This window comes from Sinohyriopsis cumingii, chromosome 2 (assembly GCF_028554795.1).
Source record: "Sinohyriopsis cumingii isolate HCF-2022 chromosome 2, ASM2855479v2, whole genome shotgun sequence".
NCBI lineage: Eukaryota > Metazoa > Mollusca > Bivalvia > Unionida > Unionidae > Sinohyriopsis > Sinohyriopsis cumingii.
Genome location: NC_142962.1, coordinates 121,184,884 through 121,208,698, shown reverse-complemented (window position 1 = coordinate 121,208,698; position 23,815 = coordinate 121,184,884). Strand labels below are relative to the sequence as shown.

Sequence of the window (23,815 nt, the reverse complement as noted above, 5' to 3'; positions counted from 1 at the left end):
GATGTTGGTTTTGGTTGGTTGATTGGTTCTTTGACTGATTGGTGGTTTGTATGCTTAGAAGTAATATCATGCTAAACAGCAATGTTTGAAAATGTTAAAGATTGAACATAACTGCTGGAAAAGTTCCTAGAACCTTATGTCAACTAATGGACAACTTCTTTAGCAGGTTTAACTTGTAAGGACATTTCTTGACAGTGTATGTGTTTCTGATTCCCATTTTATAACTAAAAATTCAATAATATTTAATTACATGTATTACCCTGTGTATCTAATATATTGTCAGGTGTAAGGTGTACAGATATTTATTACATTGAATAAAATGCTGGGAATTCAAGTTCTCTTAGGAAGCACTTCCCACTTGTCAAGGTGGTCAGTGTGTTAGCTTGGACCATTAGTGTTCCAAAGCCATTCATCCTTTATAGCCTCATTATCCCTGGGACTTAAGTTATATGAAACTGGATCCTATGGGGGGAGAAAAAAAACTAAAATTTGCCAAAACCCCAGAAATAAGGACATGTTTCAAAAAGTATAGAGGAACAAGTGAAAATTTTAATGACATTTCATATGGTCATTAAGGTTTACTTTAATAAAGGATTCCTGATTTGCCTTAGACTCCCAGTTTTTAAAAAAATCATGAATCCCTATTTCTGGAAAATGATGGTCCCAGACTCTTGAGGTCAAAGGCATACGGAGAGCTCTGGACTCCGGAAAATGCTGGGGATATAACATGTACGTGTCTGGTTGGTTTGTTAACCTGTGGTGGACAGACATTTATATTGGAGGGGGGGGGGCAGTTGTACACTCAACTTGTAAGTCTCTTAACACTGATAAGGAAACTGTGATAAGGCTTATGAACTCATATCTAATTAACAATTAGCAGGAATGCTTTAACTGTAATTAAATATTAAATAAACAGGCTTTCAACAATTTCCAAAACAAACTTGGCTAACATACATGTACATAAATTATGATAATGTGCAGACTGATCGTTAAGCTGATCTTGCATGCTTGATCTAGCATTTGATACAACTGCTTAGTCCGTATTTCCATATAACACAGCCAGATTCAGTAGGTGCCTTTTTGGATGTCCATGTGTATATAATTTTTAGATTTGTATTTTATAAATCCCAGTTCTTTTTGAATTTTATTTAATATGTAAAACTGAAAATAGTTAGGTAGCGTAAAAATGGGGATATGTAATAAATACAAAACCTCATTCGTGTTTTGTACTGAGTTCGGGCAAAGAACTTTAATGTTTTCTTGTGCTGTATCGATCTTGCTCTTTCTGCCAACTGAGAACAAAATATGTATGCAGTTTTGTGTATGTATTTTTAGGAATTACTTTATCATTTTGAGGTGGAACATATATTTTGCAGTTAATGAAATGACCATGTTTTTGATGCTGAGTTGTCAGATTTTTATTTGGTAATTTGCATATTTTACTCTATTTGTAGCAAAACAGCCTAGGTTTCTTGATTCACTTTAATATGATGCTCGTTCAGACAGTTATTGCTTGAATACAAAGTTGTTCTGTACTATTGTTAATAGACCTTTTTTTTTAAATTTGACTTTTTTAATAGATTTTCTACTTATCAAGATGAATTGGTGTTCCTTAAAATAATATAGTTCCTTAACTTTTTTTCTGAACCAAGTTCGGGAAACTATTTAAGAATGGATTATTTGCCTTAGGAAAGGATGGAATTTAGGTTTGACCAAGAATCACACACTTAATTTTAGTCTCTCTTTTCACACAGATACACCTGTGTAAACTCCATGGATAAAGAGTAGTCTTGACAAATTGCTGTCTACCTATACAGGAATTTATAGCTTACTATGACTACATTATATAAGGGAAACTGGTTATAAGACTGACCCTTGGTTTGAGTTATTCAGAATGTCTTTGTCAATGAATGTATTTGAAGACAGTGTTTACACCTGTGCCTTAGGTGCAGGTTAATTACAGTGTATTGTATATTATAAATTACAATATTGTTTTTACTAAAAATCATAATAAAGCAAAATTATAATAATTGCAGTGTATTGTGTATTGTAAATCATAACAATAACAGTGTAATCTTATATTGTAAATCATAACAATTACAGTGTATTGTATATTGTAAATCATAATACATGTAATGCCAGTGTATTGTATATTGTAAATCATAATAATTACAGTGTATTGTATATTATTAATCATAACAATTACAGTGAATTGTATATTGTTAATCATAATATTTTTTTAGTGTTATTACACTTTGGTGAATTCAGTAAATCTAGATTACCACTAGCAAGTTACATTTGATGCTAAAATTACAAAAATAATCAAAATTTTAATTACCACACATGTCTCTTTAATTTACAATGGTCAAAATTATAATGCAGTTGCCAAATTAGATTACAAATACCTGTGGACAAGTTACTACTAGAGTTTGGGCTACTACTAATGGGAACATAATTTTTGTGGCATTCATTTATTATTTATTTATTTGCTTATTAATGATGGGTGGCATATATACTAGCTTATAAATTGACTGAATCTGCAAAGAACAAAAATCCCAATCAAGATTCAGATACGCTGCATACTGTAGCAAAGATAAAGATGAAAAAACTCTTGGTAAATAAGGCTTCTGGCATGCTGCTTGTCTCATAAAGGTGTTATGGTCAGTTACTGGCTTTCCAACCTTGTATACAGGTAGTTATCATTGTCTCACTCTTTAACTATCTAGTATGAGTCTCAGTAGCTCAGTAGTGGAGCACTGGACTCAAAATCCAAAGGTTTTGGGTTTGATACCCACCAAGGCAGCATAGGTTTGCTGCTTTGGTGTGTCTATGTGAAAAACACTTAGCTCACATTTCCTTTGCATGTTACAGGAATTAATGTTTCAGCTGCCGTTAAAAAACACCAACCAACCAACTCTTTGTCTCTTTGCTAGCCATGTTTTTACAATATATTTCTATCTGTAGTAGTTAGACATGAATTGGCATATTCACTACAAAGATATCTAGTGCCCATGATTTCCTTGTAATATTTTCCCAGTTAATATTATTTGTGTATCATTAATTACATTTGTTTTAGTTGCATCTCAAATTAAAATTAAAACTTATCGTAGGTATTTCAAAGGGTAATCAACATGAGTGGGGACAAAATCCACTGAATCACATACTACTGACAGTATTGCTGTATAAGATGCCTTATTTCATCTCAGCCTGATGCCCATGAGATATGAGATAGCTTTTTTGTCCCCAGTCATAGGTCCATGTAATAAGAGATAGTTTATTTCCTCTCAGCCAGAGGCCCATGTAATAACAAATACTTTATTTGCTCTCAGCCTGAGGTCCATTTAAAAAAAGATACCATTTTAACCCTCATCCAGAGGCCCATGTAATAAGAGATATCTTATTTGCTCCTGTCCTCAGGTCCATGTGAAAAGGATACCATTTTAACCCTCATCCAGATGCCCATGTAATAAGAGATATTTTATTTGCTCCCGTCCTCAGGTCCATGTAAAACAGATACCATTTTAACCCTCAGCCAGAGGCCCATGTAATAAGAGATATTTTATTTGCTCCCGTCCTCAGATCCATGTAAAAAAGATACCATTTTAACCCTCAGCCAGAGGCCCATGTAATAAGAGATATTTTATTTGCTCCCATCCTCAGGTCCATGTAAAAAAGATACCATTTTAACCCTCAGCCAGAAGCCCATGTAATAAGAGATATTTTATTTGCTCCCGTCCTCAGGTCCATTTAAAAAAAGATACCATTTTAACCCTCAGCCAGAGGCCCATGTAATAAGAGATATTTTATTTGCTCCCGTCCTCAGGTCCATGTAAAAAAGATACCATTTTAACCCTCAACCAGAGGTCCAAGTAATAAAAGGTATGTTGTTTGGCACACATGATAAGAGATACCAGATTTCCATTCTGCCACATCTCCATGTAATAATAAATATCATATTTCCCCTCTGTTTTATGTCTGTTTAATAGTAGAAAGCCCTCAGTCTGGGGTCCATGTTTTAATAAATACTGTTTTTGTCCTCAGCCTATTGTCCACTAAATAATAAATATCTTATTTTCCCTCAGTCTGATGACCATGTAATAGATATTGTGTTTGTCCTCTAACTGTAATAATGATCTGTATTACCCTCAACATAATGTCCATGTATTAATATACACCTATAATGTATTTGCCCTCAGTCTGATGTCCATAATAATAGATATCATATTTGCCCTCAGTCTGATGTCCATAATAATAGATATCATATTTGCCCTCAGTCTGATGTCCATAATAATAGATACTATATTTGCCCTCAATCTGATGTCCATTATAATAGATAACATATTTGCCCTCAGTCTGATGCCCATAATAATAGATACCATATTTGCCCTCAGTCTAATGTCCATACTAATATATACCATATTTGCCCTCAGTCTGATGTCCATACTAATAGATACTATATTTGCCTCCAGTATGATGTCCATAATAACATATACCATATTTGCCCTCAGTCTGATGTCCATAATAAGAGATATCATATTTGCCCTCGGTCTGATGTCCATGATAATAGATACCATATTTGCCCTTAGTCTGATGTCCATAATAATAGATACCATATTTGTCCTCAGTCTGATGTCCATAATAATAGATACCATATTTGTGCTCAGTTAGATGACCATATAATACTGTATATTTTTCAGTGCCCCAGGTGATTGAGTGGTCAAGGTACTCACCTTTACAGATCACTCACACATCTGACCTCTGTCCATGTGAGAACTTGAGTCTCATCCGGACAAAGTTAGTATGTGAGAAAGCTTGCCAGTAACTTCCCATGGGTTGTTTGTTTTTTGCAGGGTCTTCCTCCACCAAATATACTGTCATGTATAGCCTATCATGTGCTAAAAAATGGCTTTGAACCCAATAACAACAATGACAAATCTGCACTGACAGATTAAAGTCTGTGTTATTGGTTCTATTGATAATTCATAACAAATTGTATAGACCCAGATCTGCTGGCACATTATGTGACAGAAGATCTGGGTCTGTGTAGTTTGCAGTTGGACTTTGTTTATGAGTGAGTATATATGGTTATGAAGATGTTTGGGTTATATACATTTGCATAGTTGACAAGTACACTTAGTGTTTTGATACATTCTTATGTGTTCCTGATCACCAACTTTTATCTATTACAGGGAATCTCTAGAAAGACTGATCACAAAAACAGAAGAGCCAGGATCAATGGTGACCCAGTCTGGCTATATGCCAGTCCATGGGATGTTGTCAATGACAACGACCCAGGCACCCACCTCCACCACAATGGCACTTGGGGAGAGGGACAGATACCACTTAGCTATGATGGATCCACATTTGAGTGGATCCTTAGATTTCAGGCGGATGAAACAGCAAGCACCTCCAGGTATCACCATAGTCAAGTGTGTGTGTCTGTATATCTGAGTTTTTGGGATAAAGACTGATACCACATAACTGTAAAGGTCAGTTTACAGTGGTCACACAACCAGGCGAAGAGGGTGACTAAATTGCTGATAAAATGTAAACATCGATGCCTTCAATTAGGGAAGTGAAAATGATTTCACACTGTCATTTTTTTACGTGTACACCAAGTGACAGTGGCAGTACACTGAGTGTCATTAGTTAATGGTTCCCTCAACCTGGCCTTGCGGCTAGTGTTTTAGCCCCAGGCAAAATTATTAATGTATTAGGTATTAGCACATTCTTGTACATGTATTTTAATACCTGACTGACCATTAACTCTTCTCCTTGCTAGATATTGCTGCTTGAAGATTAGAATCAGTGAAAGCACTTTTAAAATTATATTTTGAAGATTTAACTACAGTGCTTGCATTATTTTGTTCATAAAATCAGTTTGAATCTTAGTGAACCTGCCAAGAGGTAATATTGGTGGACATCACTGTGTCTTGGAAGTTTATCTTCAATAGGCTGTCTGTTTTCGGAATTCATGGACACATAAATCCAACAATTCATAGAAAACAATGTCTAAATATTATGTGATAAAAGATTTAGCCTAAAAAGTTTTAAAAAATTAGGTCAAAATTGTATGGGAAAGTGTTATGGAATGGAATTTAATAACTGTTGTAAGGTCAAGGCTGTTGTCATACATCACTCATTTTTGTGAAAATACAAAAATGGCAGTAAGGCAGTTAGTATCTAGTCAATATATGTCATTATTACAAGTATGTAGACAGGTATTAAAACTTCTAATTTGCAAACCTATGTTGGCATTGTGGACAAGAAGCTAAAATCCATTTTTAAAAATTGATGCATTTTCAAGTATGAATATAATGTATAATGTGTATGATGCTTTCATACAAAATGTGTTTATAATTATACATACAATGAAAACTTTTCTACTGGAAGAGAACGTATTTCTTTACACATTAACCCCTGGTGACAAGTTTACGGGGCAGGAGGTAGTAGCCTACTGCTGAGCTCCGTAATGTCAAGGTCATGTATGATACACTAAAGTGGGTGGTATTATAGAAAGGTAGACAGATGTAGCTCTACAATAATACCAGATAATCTGGAATTTCTAGCTGCACTACAAAATACAGAGGGAAAAACCTCCTTTTTTGGACCTGATTTTTTTTCCACCCAAAATTCACCCATGGTCGGAATCTGATTTTGTGTCCAGATTTAAGGCAGACTGGTATGAATAATGAGTGAAAAACAAGGTTTCTAACACAACTAGGCATTATGTTATTGGAAGATCACCTGGAAGTTGATGTATTAGGATGTATTCAGAAAAGATTTCAAAATGTATTTCCAACTTGAATTTCAAGTGAAAACAGCAAAAACCTCCAGGGGTTAATGATTTAACCAATGCTGAATGTAAATATGCATAATGAGGAATGTCATACTTTTATAACTTTATTATAAGTCTGTTCAAATTAGGAATGATACTTCACAATGTTTAAATACTCTGTATAACTCATAATATTTACAGTTCAAGAGCCTGGCCTGAGGAAGGCATAGAACAGTGTTGTTTCTTACATCTTGCTTTAACTAAAGTGGCTTGTTTTAGTGTCTCCTTTTTTTGCGCCCTAGCCTTGTAAAGCTTATTTTAATGGCTCCATTTATTGTGCCATAGCCTAATAAACTCGTCCTTAGTGATTTTGCATTCTTAAAATCTCTGTATTTGATCTAATACTTCAAGGTAGGTCTTTGAGTGACTCTGCCTTTAAGAATACTGCTTATTGGTGATTCTTGGCAAAGCATCAAAAGTGAGGCCACATGCCCTGTTGATAAAGCCCTGATATTTAATTTTTTTTAAAAAGTAACCAATGTTCTATTGATAATATGTACAAATGAATAGAATCAATCACAACTAGATAATATGCCAACAAAATTAGTCTTGCCTACATGCATTTGGTTGCTAATATTTTGCCTTAAAAGCTGTCTCTTTTGTATGTTGCAAAAATTTCAGATTAGCCTATTGTCATCCGCAATCTGTGTTGAGTATTTTTTTACACCTCGCTTGGTCATGGGACATTTTCCTGGTCTTTGTCTCATGGATCAGCCTACTACAGTACAGTTCATGCTAACTGTAATTAATCAATTCTAGTGTGTGTCAGGAATTTAGCAGCTAAAACATATGTCCAGTTTTAAATAAAAATTTTTAAAATGTAAAATTTAAATTTGGGATTGTTTTTTTTAAAGGTATTTTGGGTTGGGTGGTTTTTGTTTACTTGGAAAAAAATGATGATATGAACGAAAGAAAATTTTTGGATTCTAGTATAATGAGGTTATATATAATTTATTTGCTTTGCTGCCTTTCCTCCCAGTTGTACTCTTACATTTCCCAATTCTGTGCAAAAGGAACAGTCACTTTTTCCTAAATTCGAGTTTAGCTTTACCCTTGACATTAATTTTTTTCAAATTAAGTTACTGGCTGTAGTATCTCAGTTATCTCTTGGTATCTATAATTAAAGTAATTTATATATCCATAGATTGTCAGGTTTGCATATTGTGGGTGGAAGGGTTGGTGGTGGGGGAACAGATTTCACTTGATTGTAATGGATCAATGTCTGAGTGGATCTGTATAGTTCAAATAGATGATGAAGTGGGGTTTTCTGGGTATCCTCACATTTTGTTACTTATCAGTTTCATTGTGGGAGAAGGACAGACACCACTTGTCTATCTTATTTTTATTAAGTTCTGATAACATCCATGCAGTTTGAACAGAAAGAACTTCACTTGGAAGTTGTATTTGTGTAATGGGGGATGAGGTGGGTTAAGTGGGTGCATGACTAGTGCAGTGTGGGAAATACCAAGAAATCAGAAATGAAGTGTTTAATTTTAGTTTCAGAAAACACTTTGATTGAGCTACTTCCACATTTTGCAACAGCAAATTTTTTATTTTGCCACAAAATTTGGATACTTTGATTAGCAAAGTTATTAATCTTTCTCTTTACCAGGTTCAGCAGCAAACAAGCTGTGTCAAGTATGCAGTGATAATGCTTCAGGATTCCATTATGGCGTCTGGTCATGTGAGGGATGTAAGGCATTCTTCAAACGCAGCATTCAAGGTTAGAAGACTTACTCTGTATAAAACTGAAGTTTAAAATGGTGAGAAAAAAACTGTATTTGTTTTCCTGTAAGAGGAGTCCAGCTGCAGACTGCACAGATCCAGACCTGCTCTTGCATAATACACTGGCAGATCTGGGTCTGTGCAGGTTGTTAGGAGTAATCAGTAGAACCAACATCATTGACTCAGATCTGCAGATGTGTTATGCTACAGCAGATCATGATCTTTGTTGCTTGCAGTTTGACTTGACTTAAAAAGTGAGTATCGGTATATACGGTAGTTTATGATGCAATCAAAGTATATATACGGTAGTTTATGATGCAATCAAAGTCCACAGACACTTGCTGCAAACTGATCTGTGGTGCTGGTTTCAACAATTTCAAACAGTAACCATAATCAATTTCTGGCATTCATTACAACACAGCATAATTTGTTTTAATCATTTTGATTTGGCAAATTGATAAAAAGAGAGGATTTCCTTTTATTATAACACTTCCATAAATCAACAAAACATAAATGAGAGTTAAGCATATCCTTACACAACTGTTTGATTCAGACTGTCTTATTTGTTTAAACACCTGGTGAATGGATATTAATTACCAGCCTGTGAATGGATATTAATCACCAGCCTGTGAATGGATATTAATTACCAGCCTGTGAATGGATATTAATTACCAGCCTGTGAATGGATATTAATTACCAGCCTGTATTTTGATATTTTGACTGCATAAGGCATTCTTTGTACCATTTCAACTTTGACTGTATTCAGTGGCTATATTCAATAATAATAATAATAATATTCATAATAATAGTCATTATTTTATGAGGGTGACACAGTTAGTACAAAAACTAATCTCCTATGTGCCCTCCATTACCTACATATGTACAGGCAAATATATAAAATACAGTTGGGAATCAAATGTCATTCAAAAATATATAATGGATTTGTGTGTCAAACATGCAAAAATATATAATGGACTGGTGTGTCAAACACCATACAAAAATGTATAATGGACTGGTGTGTCAAACATCATACAAAAATATATAATGGACTGGTGTGTCAAACATAAAAAAATATATAATGGACTGGTGTGTCAAACATACAAAAATATATAATGGACTGGTGTGTCAAACATCATGCAAACATATATAATGGATTGGCGTGTCAAACATCATACAAAAATATATAATGGACTGGTTTGTCAAATATCATACAAAAATATATAATGGACTGGTGTGTCAAACATTATACAAAAATATACAGTGGACTGGTATGTCAAACATCATACAGATATATATAATGGACTGGTTTGTCAAATATCATACAAAAATATATAATGAATTGGTGTGTCAAACATGCAAAAATATATAATGGATTGGTGTGTCAAACATCATACAAAAATATATAATGGACTGGTGTGTCAAACATCATACAAAATATATAATGGACTGGTGTGTCAAGCATCATACAAAATATATAATGGACTGGTGTGTCAGACATCATACAAAAAAGGTATAATATACTGGTGTACACATGAGCAGCTAAGTGTGGATTCAGCACACAAACCATTGTGTACACCACCATTTTGTTTGAAAACACACACACACACACACTTTATATGATATATACATATACCACAATGTACCACAAAGTTGGCCATAACCGGTTATAGATATTATATGGATTGCATCCATTTTTAAAATGTGATGAAAGGAAGTCAATGATAATGCTTCTTTAACATTTTTAGGCAGAGAGTTGCAAATGATTGGACCCTATGTAGACAGTTCCAAATGATTGGACCCTATGTAGACAGTTCAAAATGATTGGACCCTATGAAGACAGTTCCAAATGATTGGATCCTATGTAGACAGTTCCATATGATTGGATCCTATGTAGACAGTTCCTTATGATTGGACCCTAGATAAACAGTTCCAAATGATTGGACCCTAAGTAGACAGTTCCTTATGATTGGACCCTAGATAAACAGTTACAAATGATTGGACCCTAAGTAGACAGTTCCATATGATTGGACCCTAAATAGACAGTTCCAAATGATTGGACCCTAGATAGATAGTTCCAAATGATTGGACCTTAAGTAGACAGTTCGAAAAATGATTGGACCCAAGAAAGCCAAACTGTTTGTACTCAACTTAGGTTTGGGCTTAGGAAGAAAATTATCAGATGACATAGAGTGTAGCATTAATAGAGTAGAAAGTGTATTGTTATTATTTATCATTTTACTGAACATATCATTTATATAGTTGGGCATAGAACCATTAGAAACTTTATACCTAAATTTAGCCTTTCTTAAACATTCTTTTATAGATAGTCATAATTATCAACTCTTTCATACATTCATGGACATTATCCACTCAGTTGTCATGGATAATTCTGATGACCAGTTTTTGAAGTCATTTGACTTTAACAAAATTTGTTTTAGAAGCATTACCACATATGATGTTGCAGTAGTCCAGATGAGGTTGAATATAATTTTTGTAAAACATTATCCTGTGGTTAAGGTTAGAAATGTTTAAATTTTTTATCATAACCAGATATTCTTAGCTATCTTTTTGGTAATGTTACTGATATGCTCTGACCATAACATGTTGTTACCAGCTTGAACTCCTAAAAGTTTATCTTGCATTATATTTTTCAGTTCCACATCGTTAAAATGGATGTGGAGAATATTATATTTCATTTTGTTATATCTTTGTTGAGTGGTTATCAGCATCACTTTTGTTTTCTAAACTAGTGACTATTCCATCATGTTTACATCATTTAGAGAATTATGAGCATTATATAAGTTTCTTTTGATGGTAGTTTTAGATGAGCTAATATCAGCATAGAGATCAGTTTCAATATTTACTGCATGCAAATGGAGATCATTCATAAACATAATCAATAGTAGTGGCCCTAAAGTAGATCCCTGTGGTACTCCAAATGTCACAAGTTCTTTGCCTGACATGACACTGTTTGTTTCAACTTTTGCCTGACGTGACACTGTTTATTTCAACTTTTGCCTGACATGACACTGTTTATTTCAACTTTTGCCTGACATGAGTTTTTTTCAACTTTTGCCTGATATAACACTGTTTATTTCAACTTTTGCCAGACATGACACTGTTTATTTCAACTTTTGCCTGACGTGACACTGTTTATTTCGAGTCTTTGCTTTCTTCCTTTCAGATATGACTTAAACTAATTTAAAGACTTGCTGTTGAGCTTGTAAAGTTTTAATTTTTTTAAAGTAAAATATCATGATCAGCTACATCAAAAGCTTTTCTAGAACCAACCAGCACAATTCCCATTAGTTCTCCATGATCGGATGCTTACCCATTTTTCAACCATACTTGCAAGAGCAGTTTCACATGAATGATTTGGGCAAAAGCCTGATTGTCTATCCTACAACATATTGAGTTTATCATGAAATATCATCAGGGAGTCCAAGAATGTGTGTTGAAAATTTTTGATAAGACAGAAAGGATTGAGATGGACCTAAAATTATTTATTTTATCACAAGGACCAGATTTATGAAGAGGTTTCACTTTTGCCTCCATTTTGTCTGGAAATGTATTTGTTTTTATACTAAGAAGTTGCATATTTATGTTTTGTTTCAGAAATGAAAGGTGCTGCTGACTTTAATAATCTGGGTCCAATTAAAAAAGTCGGCACCTGTGAACTTTGTTATTTCTAAATTTTGCAGATATTTAGTGCTTTATCATCTATTATGAAGAATATTTCATAGAAAGTATTGTCAAGAATTTGTTCATTACAGATACGGGTGAAAGTTACTCAAACTTTAAGGATTAATTTGTTTTTAATATTCTCAGCAACAGTAACAAAAAAGTTATTGATTTGGCAATATCTGCTTTGTGATTGATGCATACATCTTTCCTTAAAGTACAGAAATTTTTAGAATGCGAATGAGAATGACTTTTACCAGCTCCAAATTCTTCAAAATATTTTCCAAATGTTTCCTGGTTTCTGTTTTGATTCATCAATCAGTTTTTGGTAATGAGACATTTTTGATAACCGTAAGAAACTGGTAACTTCATTTTTCTCACTTTTTTGTATTGGTTAGTGTTTTCTATTGCTTTATATTGATCACATGCTTTTAATGCTTGTATGGTTTCTGGTATATCCAGATTGGTTAAAATACACATTTAACTCTGTGTTTTCTCAAAGGACTGTGCCTATCAATAACATCTATAAAGAGTGAGTACCAGTGTTCTAGACCATCACTGACACCATCAAACATTTTAATAATATCCCATGGAACTAACTTTAATTCCTCTTTGAACCTCTTCTCATTAAAGTTTTTAAAAGATCTATATGAAATTGTATGGTTAGATGATTTGGGGGTGAAAGCACTGGTCTTGTATGTGGAGTAATGGTCACGCTGGCCAATGGAGGGGACATCAATACAAAGCACATTATTTTAGAAATTTGAATAAATGTGGTCAATTAGAGTGTGACATTTTCCTGCAGCAACCCTCGTAGATCCTGTCACATGCTGAACTGTTCCAAATGAGATCATGTAATTGAGCCAGTCATTTTTAATTTGAGTGTTTAGTAAATTCCTGTTAATGTCACCTTTAACCTTCGTTTTGATGATGCTTTTGAGTATGGATGGATAGACAGACAGATGGATGGATGAATGACTTGCTGGCTGCCTTCACACACAGACAGATATGTGGACAGACAGATAATATTCAAATCGACAAATGAAAGAGTGGATGGTAGACCTAAATAAATATACGGGTGAAATGATGGCTGGGCGTTTAGATTTATGGATTTTCAAAGTAGATTAAGCAATGGTGTTGAACCATAAATATCATGCAGTGATTTAACCACTTTAAGGTTGCTATTCACTGTTAAGATGTTATAAGTTTGTATTATTGTTGGAAGTTCTTGTAAAGTCATGAAACAAACATTATTACTTTACTAATTATGGTCAGAAACTGACTCCAGACAGAGATAAGATTCACGATACACAGCCTAATAAACAACTTATATCAGATTTCATAGTCTTTTCATCTTTAGAAGGTCTGTCATTGGTGTGGTGGTGCCATTTTGTGTGTTGCCATATTGGTTATATTTCTGGCAAGCTGCCCAAAAATAGATTTATCATCGGTTCATATGCCATTCTCATTCTTGGCAAGATGTAAAAATTAAAGTGACCAAAAAAGTAACATTAATGGCATGCATGTTTTTTCTCTTCCATGCACCAGGTCCAGTAGATTATGTGTGTCCTGCAACCAACACCTGCACTATTGACAAGCATCGCAGGAAAAGCTGTCAGGCCTGCCGACTGCGAAAATGTTATGAAGTTGGGATGAATAAAGGTACACTTTTTACCAGTACTCAAAATTTAATGTACTTCAGAAGTCTGTGTTCTCTCTTATTGTGATATAATGGACATTTTCTGTACAAGTAAGGTATGTTGGATTTGTACCTCTAATGGATGTCTAGCAACATACCAGTAGTTTATTAGAATTACTTATCTTATTTAACTAGTGTACAATGTGTATTCAGCTGAGACCAAGATCTGCCATTACAGAGTAGAGCAGGCTCTTTGAAATTTGCTTAAAAAGATTTGTAGACAGTACAGCATGGACCTGATTTGTCAGTACAGTGAGCAGTATAGAATCATTCACTGTTTAGTATAGTGTCAGTACAATAAATGCATTGAACCATTCAGTTTAGTTGAATGTCATTACACTAAACAGCACAGAATCATTCCATGTTCAGTACAATGTTAGCACAGTGAACAGCAAAGAACCATTCACAGATTAGTACAGCATGGAACCATTCACCGTTTAGTACAATGTCAGTTCAATAAACAGCATGGAACCAGTCACTGTTTAGTACAATGTCAGTACAATAAACAGCATGGAACCATTCACTGTTTAGTACAATGTCAGTACAACCATGCAAGAATTTAGCCCATTTATACATTTAACAATGACAGTGGAGGAGGCCTGGGTGGCCAAGTGGTCTAAGTTACATGCCTTTACCTTGCACTGCCATCCCACCTCTATCCACGTGGTTTTGAGTCTCAGGCTCAGCCAATGTGGGTATGTGAGAATGATTACCAGTAGCTTCCCCATGGGTTGATGTTTCTTACTAGGGTTTTCCTGGTTTCTTTCTCCACCATTGTAATGGTTGTCATGTATAACCAATCATGTGCTGAAAAATGCAATTAAACCCACAGCAAGAATAACAACTGATCACATTAATCTGATTTATGTAATATATATATTTATTTAGAATAATATAAAAATTGAAAAATAAATGAATTTTACTATAATGATTTAAGGGAGTCAAAGAAAGGAGAGGAAATCAGTTGGAAATATGCCCAAAACTCAGAAGAGATCGAGAGCTGACTCTTCAGAAACAACAGTCAACTCCACAAGTGCAAGTCCCATACCTCCCAAGGTAAGGTATTATTAGGTATCTCATTCCTGTGAAAACTGAGTCACTTTGATATGATGTGTGAAATATTCATCAGATTTATATCATGTGATATCACATATGAGATGTGTATGTACTACATTTGTCATTCAATAATAATTTGGCATGAATTTGACTAAATATATTGAACTATAGGTGAGAACAGATTGACATTTATATTTTTTGATTTAGCTGTCTGAGTAACAGACCTTAATTAAATGACAGTCTTGTTACAGCCAATACATTCAGTGGAAAATATTAAATTTGATTTAATATGTCTGATATTTTACCCTTGAGATTTCTTAGTTAAGAAAAATATGAATTGTTCATAAAGTCTTGAATTGTCCCCACAAAACCTACAAGTGTATATTTGCAGAATTTGGTATGAAATTACCACATTAAAAACTATTTAACTGTCAAATGGCTCCCTGATTTCATTATACAGTAAAGTCTGTATTAATATGAGACAGTCTTGTAACCATAAACATAAACTTGGTCCTTTTGGAGAGGTGTCCTTTATACATAGGTGAAAAAAGGAAATGGACTAAAGGAAACTCTTATAAAGTTTTTTCCATTATGAGCAGGCCTAAATTTCACTTAACTTAATAATAGATTAAACTTTAAATTTTGTAATCCAGTAATCTGGTTGGCAGAATTTTAAGTCACACTTAAAATGGACCAATCAAATGGCTCAAGTCTAGACTTAACTTTGCTGGTTGGTTGGTTTTAATGTCACTTTTAACACATTAATGACTATATCATGTGGAGAAAATGGTACAAAGTGTCATTCCCAGAGACACACTGAGGCTGCCAACTTGAGCTGGCCTGTGTAGGTATTGAACCCATGACCCATCAGTTATCACTTTAGTGCTGTACCAAATGAACTACCATTGCTCCTGGCATGTGTTGATGAAACTGAGGTCAGATGTCCATTGTATTGTAGCTAATTTAGGTTTCACCGTAATTATTATATTAAATATAATTATCTTTGATCCATGTGTTCAGTAAGATCTTTATATCCCAATAAGACTCAACAATATACATGCCTTGACAATAGACATGCCTTGACAATAGACACACCTTGACAAAATTGGAGGGTGTGTGTGTGCAAAATTGATGTTGACTACAATATAGAGTCAATCTCAAGGAAACAAACTCACTTAAAATGTACACAGTAGCCTCACATATTGACAGTTATTTTTCGGTCCCCACCAAGTTCTGCAACAATTTTTTGTTATTGTTGGTATAACTTTCATGGTCCCAGGGCAATGTCACAAATGAGGTATGCCTTAGTTGAACATCGTCATACAATAAGCATTAAACAATATCACCACATCATAGTGTGACAGTCCATGGATTTTACCAAAACAAATCTGACCCATCAGGTTGACCATCACATTTGATGTTGTAAGTATTCTTAATCAAATTTCTTTTTTTCAGATCCCCAGAAAGCCAAGGACTAGTGTTATCCTTGAAGCCTTGAATAAAGCAGACTTTCCCAATTTTGAAAGTTTTCATAATCATAATTTACCTCCAACAAAGGTGCATTTACTTACCTCACTTGTCAAACTGGCAGAGCGTGAACTTGTCTTTCTTATAAACTGGGCCAAAAATGTGCCAGGTAGGTGTATTCTTTAAGACAAAAAGATAACTTTAGATATTCTTTGTCGCTAATAAAAACATCAACACTTTCATACTGTAATGTCTTTGTCAATGTTATATCATCATCATCATCATCATCATCATCATCATAGAAACCATTATAGTAATATTACATTAGCATGTATGCTGTAGACAGTTTTTTTTCTTCTTCAAATTTGTTTAAAAATTTTGACATAATAAGCATATTCACATTTCCAGATTGAAAATTTCTTCAATAAGAAAATGAATAAAAATGTTAAATTTTGCCAAGTGTTGAAAACATTATGTTCATGCATGTCATATATACATATTAAATGTGCAAATATAATATGGTTTATTGAACTGAAGAAGTTATTTTTAAAAAATCACAATGACTGCACACATCTAGTACTAATCTCAGTGTGGAAATTAGGACATCAGGAGCAGCGATGTCCTTAATCCAGCAGGGCATTGCACCTTGTCTTCATAAAGTGGCAACCCTGCTGTCTCTGTAGTGCCCTCTGTCCATCCTTAAATTTCCATAGCTTGAATACATGGTATATGGTAGCATTTTACATATGCATTGTGGACATAAACTTGACATAGTTACCCTTGTTTTTCAAAATTGCAGCCCAGTTTATGTTACATGCACCAGTGGATTGCATAAGTGCCCTCTCTTCTTGATAGGCTGGCTTCAGAGTAGAACTTACTGCATTTAAAATGTCCTGACAGGCAACCAGCATCCTGTGCAGACTTTAGTTTTGGGGACAATGCTAAGAGACATTAATTTTAGGTCCTTTCTAGTATAACTTCCATGCTATATAAATTCTACATCTAGTAACTGGGTTCTTTGTGATAGCTTTGTAAATTGACATTGGAGGCCTTGGTAGCTGCATATATGGCCATTATAGTGTTAACCTGCTTGCTCTTTTGCTACTACTGTGGTCCTGTGTTCAGTTCTGGCTTCCATGGTTGCCCATCTACAGTGGTGGTTTTATGTAGATTCTCATGTTTTCTTCACTTCATGCTATGGTCTTAATAGTCAAATGTATGTTATATAAGTTATTAAACCTTGCTGTGTTTCAACATTATGAATACAGTTTACAAATTTGCTATGTGAAATGTATTTTTTCCCATGCAGGCTACACAGAGTTGTCATTAGGAGATCAGGTACACTTGATTGAGTGTTGCTGGATGGAGCTGCTGCTGCTTAACTGTGCCTTCCGCTCCATGGAGCATGAGGGAAGGAGACTGGTTTTTGCCCCAGATCTGCATCTTGATAGGTATTCTATTTTTCCCTTGCTGTCTCTTTCTCTTCACCTGCATTTGCCTCTCTCTCTCTCTCCCTCTCTCTCTCTCTCTCTCTCTCTCTCCCTTTACCTGCATTTGTCTCTTTCTCTATCTCTCCACCTGCATTTGCTTCTCTCTCTCCATCGTGGTCATCAACTGAGTTTCAATTTGCTATAAATGTTATTAATACAATGATAGTATTGACAAACTATCATTTAGAAGACGTTTTTGTTATTTATTTAATTTCACTGATTGATTTGTTTAATGAAATTCACAAAAGACAATGACAGTTTATTTACAATGATGTCTTGCACATACATTAATATAAGGCATCATTGGTATCCATGTGGAAAAAAAAATGACTAAGGGATGGATGTGTCATGCATTCTGGTTATTAAAGCCGCATATTTGAAATCCCACTCTTATATTAGAACCTTAAAAACTCTACACAGAAATAAGAAATCAAAATGACTAAAGGTGGGTTATTGACCAAAAAATTTAAATTAACCAATATTGGTTTTTAAAACCCATGTCTTTATATGCACAAAGAATAATGACACAGATTCTGTTTGGACACAGATTTTGTGTGAGCACAGATTCCATGTAGAAGGCATGAATTTTCTGTAGTAGGCATAATGGAATTCCTGTAAAATTTGCATATTTTGGACATATTGCCAACACAATAATTAAAGTTAATAATCTCCTATAACTGTTATCTTTAACTGATAGATTCAGCTATATTCATTTTCTTACGAAATTGTCAAGAGATGTCAAATAAACCTATACAGTACTTGTTTATTTTATTGTGTAAATGAAAACTGAATTGTAATGGTTTTGGGGGCCCCGAGTGGCAGAGTGGTCTAAAGCGCTCTCCATTACGGATCACTGCCATCTCACCTCTGTCTGCGTAGGTTCGTCTTGGATTCAGCCAGTGTGGGTATGCCAGTAGCTTCTCGAGGGTTGGTGGTTCTTTCTGGGGATTTCCCAGGTTCTTCCTCCACCATTAATACTGGCCGCCATGTATAGCCTATCGTGTGCTGAAAAATTGCATTAAACCCTACAACAACAACAACAAAAACAATGGTTTTATTTAATGGATATGTATTGAACATAATGACTCAGCATATATAAAAACGGTTCATTTGCATCATTAATTTTGCAGACTCTTTGTAACTATTTTCTTGCTATGTTGACTCTGTTATTGCATCATTTATTTCTGTGTCATCAGGGGCCTTCAAGTTCTTTATTTTTCAACTATATCTTACATATAGAATATTTTGCAATATACATGTAATCTTGGGTAGATTCACATGTACATGTATCATAAAAAGCATGTGCTAGTGAAAATGTGACTGTAATTTCACAGAAATTTTATTGAAAGATTTTGTCACAATCACAATAGTGTGATTTTACTGACATTTTGGGCAAAATCACAAGAAAATATCACTGAAATTTTGGTGAGATATCGTTAAAATTTCACTGTCGTTTTGTTGAGATTTCACGAATTTATGTACCAAAACCTTCACTTAAATTTCATTGAATTACCAAAGGAATTATATAACTTCCAAGTCTTTCTCATTTAACTCAGTACTGTAAAGTTGGTAATAGTTCAGATCATTATGACAAAAATTACACAATGCCAGTCCAGGTGCTTTGTTTTCTTATGCATTGACCAACTATGTTCCCATTGAATTTTCATTCAAGCATTTCTCATTTTCATGCATTTTTAAACATTTATTCATGTCAGTATCGCACTTAAAAATTTGAAACACCATGCTTGGCAAGCATGCTCTTTCCTATCAATTTCCATTGTGCAAAGATTCATTGGGCAAGTACAAATCTTTTGACCAATCAGAAAGCTCTTTAGTGATCATCTGTTAAATACTGTTTTGAACAAGTACTGTTATAAGGGCAGTTAAACCCAGTTCAAGTTATAAAATAAGGAAACATAAGAAAAATGTGTTAAAAAGGTATTGTTCCAGATATGAAATGGGAAAGCACGTTTTGCTGAAAATTGTTCAAAAAATGTGCAAGAAGCAAAAGTACATTTGATTAAAATTAAATAAATGTTAGATTTTTATACCAATGAATTACTATTGCCCATTGATATTTTCAGAAATTTTGGCAAAATGTTGGTGAAATTTCAATGAAATCTCAATCACAATTTTTCACTTATATTTTCAGAAATTTTGGAAATTTAGGAGAAGTTTCAGTGAAATCTCAATCACAAAATTTCATTTATGTTTTCAGAAATTTTAGCAAAATCTCCATCAAATTTAACTAAACTTTGGTGAAACATTATTTTGGTAAATAAGGACATTTCACTGTAATTTCAAGTCATGTTTTCACTGTGGGTTGTAATTAAGAATTTGCTTTTTCCTTGAAAATATTGAAATACAGTCACTATGACTCTGTTAAATTAAATTATACTCTACTGTAACAGAATAAACCATTAAATGTTTTCCTTTTTATTTCTTTTTCTTGTTGAATACACCTGCACATGTGTGTGTTTTCTTACAATGTGGTAAAGGCTTTGTTTTAAATCTTGTAAGTTTTACAATCTGACTCTAAAAAATTTAGGAACCTGTGTGACCATTCTACTTTAATGCATAAACTTGAAACTTTAACAATTCTAAGTTACAAATTTGTCTCGCTTCTTTCAGAAAATTTTGTAAGTTCACAATTCTGTGTTTTGATCAGGACTAAATTGCATTTTGCTTAAATTATGTGTCCTGGTCATGCACAAAAGTGGGTTTATTAATTTTTCTTAAAACTTGACATGGATTCCTTGTAAAAGCTGTGCCTTATCCAGGCAGATTCCTGTTCATGATTTTGTATAGATGGTGTCATCTTAGAGAGGGACTATTTTTATAAGGCATAATTGGCAGGATCATCTTCGAGAGGGACTATTTTCTATAAGGCATAATTGGTAGTTGGACTGTTTTCCATGCGGACCAATGTGAGCAAGGTGCAAAATCTTGATTTTATTTCAAAAGTATTAAAACAACAGAATAAATTTACATTTAAGTTATCCATGATCCATTGTTATCCTTAAAAGATGTTGTTCCTTCCACTTCGCCTTCATTACCTTTCAAAATTATAATGCACATTCCTTCCAGACCCCTGTGGAGCATGGTAGGCATGGGAGATGTCCTTGAACAGATAGCAGCAGTCTCTGAGCAGATGCGTCAGCACCAGCTTCACCGGGAAGAGATGCTTCTTCTCCAGGCCACAGTGCTAATCAATGCTGGTATGTTTTCACATATTACATGGGCCTTTCTCATCCCATTGTTGTTTTGGCTTAACATGCTACTGAACAGAATAAAGCTACTATACTCAAAATAACTAAGAATGATCAAGGTTATTTACACATTAAGTAAATTGTACAAGGTCCTTAACATTGTTATTGCAAAACTGTGAATGTTCAAAGCTTAAATTTGAAATTTGGTTTCATCACTATTGCATAATCTTTTTAACATATTAAAATTTGAATTTGGCTATTTCTGAATGAAGATTTAATAATATATTTCACTGGAATATCTTTTGACGAATGATGTTTTAATAAACTATCATTTCTCTTATTTGCAGAAGTGCGTCGAATGGTCAGCTGTAATCAACTGAATGAGTTACGACAGTCAACACTGGATGCTGTTGTAGACATTGCTCAAAAATACCATCCTGATAATTTGCGCCATGTTCCGTCCATACTTTTGCTACTTACCCACATTCGGCAGGCAGCAGAAAGGGCCATTCTGTATTTTCAAAAAGTCAAACAGGAAGGGACTGTTTCATTTTGTGATCTTCTCAAGGAAATGTTAGACGCTCAGGAGATGGATAAAAAGTCAAACTTGTCCTCAGGTCCAGAGTGAGAGCTAAGTGTTAATTAAGACATCGGATGTGTTGATTTTTATAATTGTCATTGAGTACATCCATATGAAGAAGTCATTCCCTATCAGATAGAAAGGTCATTGAGTACATCCATATGAAGAAGTCATTCCCTATCAGATAGAAAGGATGTTGTCCATTTGTGTAAAAATGGACTTACAGATTTGCTCTTTAGCTTCCAGAATGAGAAGAGCTTCACAAAGAATGACTGTTTAGAAGTGCCAAAAGATGGGCTGGCCAAGTCAGCATTCTGTTTCTTTAGATGGATGGAGTTTGTCTCATCATTCAGCTATTGTCAGCCTGCACATTAAAAAGTAAATAACAATCAGACCTGTGTATAAGATACACTAGAAACAGTTTTTATAACAGTTGCACCTGTGTATAAGATACCCTTGAAATGATCTTTATAACAATCAGACTTTTGTATAAGATACACTTGAAATGAACCTTATAACAGTCACACCTGTGTATAAGATACACTTGAAATGGTCATTATGAACAGCTTGCCTCTACATAATGTAAATTTGTATGAATTTATTTATTAATGAGATCAATGGAGCTTGGCTTTTATACATTGGTGGCCTTTTTTGCTAAAATAGGTTGGCTACACTGCCATCTTCTCAGCACATGGTAATACCATTGCTGCAGTTGTGATCTTCATTACCTATTTTCTGACCTATTTTCTGCCTTAGTTTTGTTACTCCTTTCTTATAAACCATAATAAAAGAAACTTATTGAAAGACTATTGTCAAAATCAAGATTATGATGTCATAAGACTACTGACATCAAGATTATGATGTCATAAGACTATTGACATCAAGATTGTGATGTCATAAGACTATTTACATCATTAAGATTATGATGTCATAAGACTATTGACATCAAGATTATGATGTCATAAGACTAGTGACATCATTAAGATTATGATGTCAAAAGACTTGACATCAAGATTATGATGTCATAAGACTACTGACATCATTAAGATTATGATGTCATAAGACTATTGACATCAAGATTATGATGTCATAAGACTACTGACATCATTAAGATTATGATGTCATAAGACTATTGACATCAAGATTATGATGTCATAAGACTACTGACATCTTTAAGATTATGATGTCTTAAGACTATTGACATCAAGATTATGATGTCATAAGACATCTGACATCATTAAGATTATGATGCCATAAGACTGCTGACATCAAGATTATGATGTCATAAGATTATCGACATCATGATTATGATGTCAAAAGACTATCGATATCATGATTATGATGTCAAAAGATTTTTGACATTATTAAGATTTTGATGTCATAAGACTATTGATATCAAGGTTATGATGTCATAAGACTTGACATCATCAAGATCATGATGTCATGAGACTTGACATCATCAAGATTATGATGTAGTTAGACTATTGACATCATCAAAGTTATCATGTCATAATGTACCTAACATAAAAAATGACAGAGGGCTAAAATACAGCTAATTTATAACATTTTTCTTGACAGATACATTGTTTGCTTATGTTACTTTAATTGTATGATTTGACATGGTTTGTTTTCTTTTGATAATATAATTTACCTTAGTGTTTACAGTTTCATCTAGTACTCCAAAATTTGGAGGGCCTTGTTTTCACTTTACTTGCTTGTTTTGTCCTAGTCCCTAGTTTGACTTTCCACTGCATAGCTAAAGTGGGTCACGTGACCCATGTTAGCCTTTCAAACACAGATAAGATGATATTAAATCAAACATAAAATACTCAATATTATGTTAACAGATTTCAAAGTAGCATTATGAATTTATGTTAAAATTTTCAAGGAAAACAATGGAGAAAATGGATAGTATTTGAGTAAAAATGGTTAGTAGAAAGTATCATGAGAAAAAAGAGCATATTTGCCAGGTTACTCAAGGGAAGAAATACATTGTACCAGTCTGCATTTTGAACATTAATGTACTCGGAAAGAATGCATTTGTTCCAATTTCTGAAGAATGTGCGCAGT

General features: G+C 34.0%; 1 protein-coding gene across 1 annotated transcript in view; it reads left to right on the top strand.

The window, feature by feature from the left end:
- Positions 1 to 22,519, top strand: part of LOC149805712 (uncharacterized) — a 34,835-nt gene extending 12,316 nt beyond the window's left edge. The window contains exons 3-12 of the mRNA XM_089934664.1: positions 4,698 to 4,794; positions 5,190 to 5,413; positions 6,432 to 6,449; positions 8,460 to 8,561; positions 13,793 to 13,906; positions 14,881 to 14,999; positions 16,455 to 16,635; positions 17,776 to 17,917; positions 21,044 to 21,174; positions 21,513 to 22,519. Of these exons, the coding sequence (XP_089790790.1) occupies positions 4,698 to 4,794; positions 5,190 to 5,413; positions 6,432 to 6,449; positions 8,460 to 8,561; positions 13,793 to 13,906; positions 14,881 to 14,999; positions 16,455 to 16,635; positions 17,776 to 17,917; positions 21,044 to 21,174; positions 21,513 to 21,793 (1,409 nt within the window). The 3' untranslated portion in view covers positions 21,794 to 22,519. The remainder of the gene's footprint in view (positions 1 to 4,697; positions 4,795 to 5,189; positions 5,414 to 6,431; positions 6,450 to 8,459; positions 8,562 to 13,792; positions 13,907 to 14,880; positions 15,000 to 16,454; positions 16,636 to 17,775; positions 17,918 to 21,043; positions 21,175 to 21,512) is intronic.
- Positions 22,520 to 23,815: the final 1,296 nt, after the last annotated feature.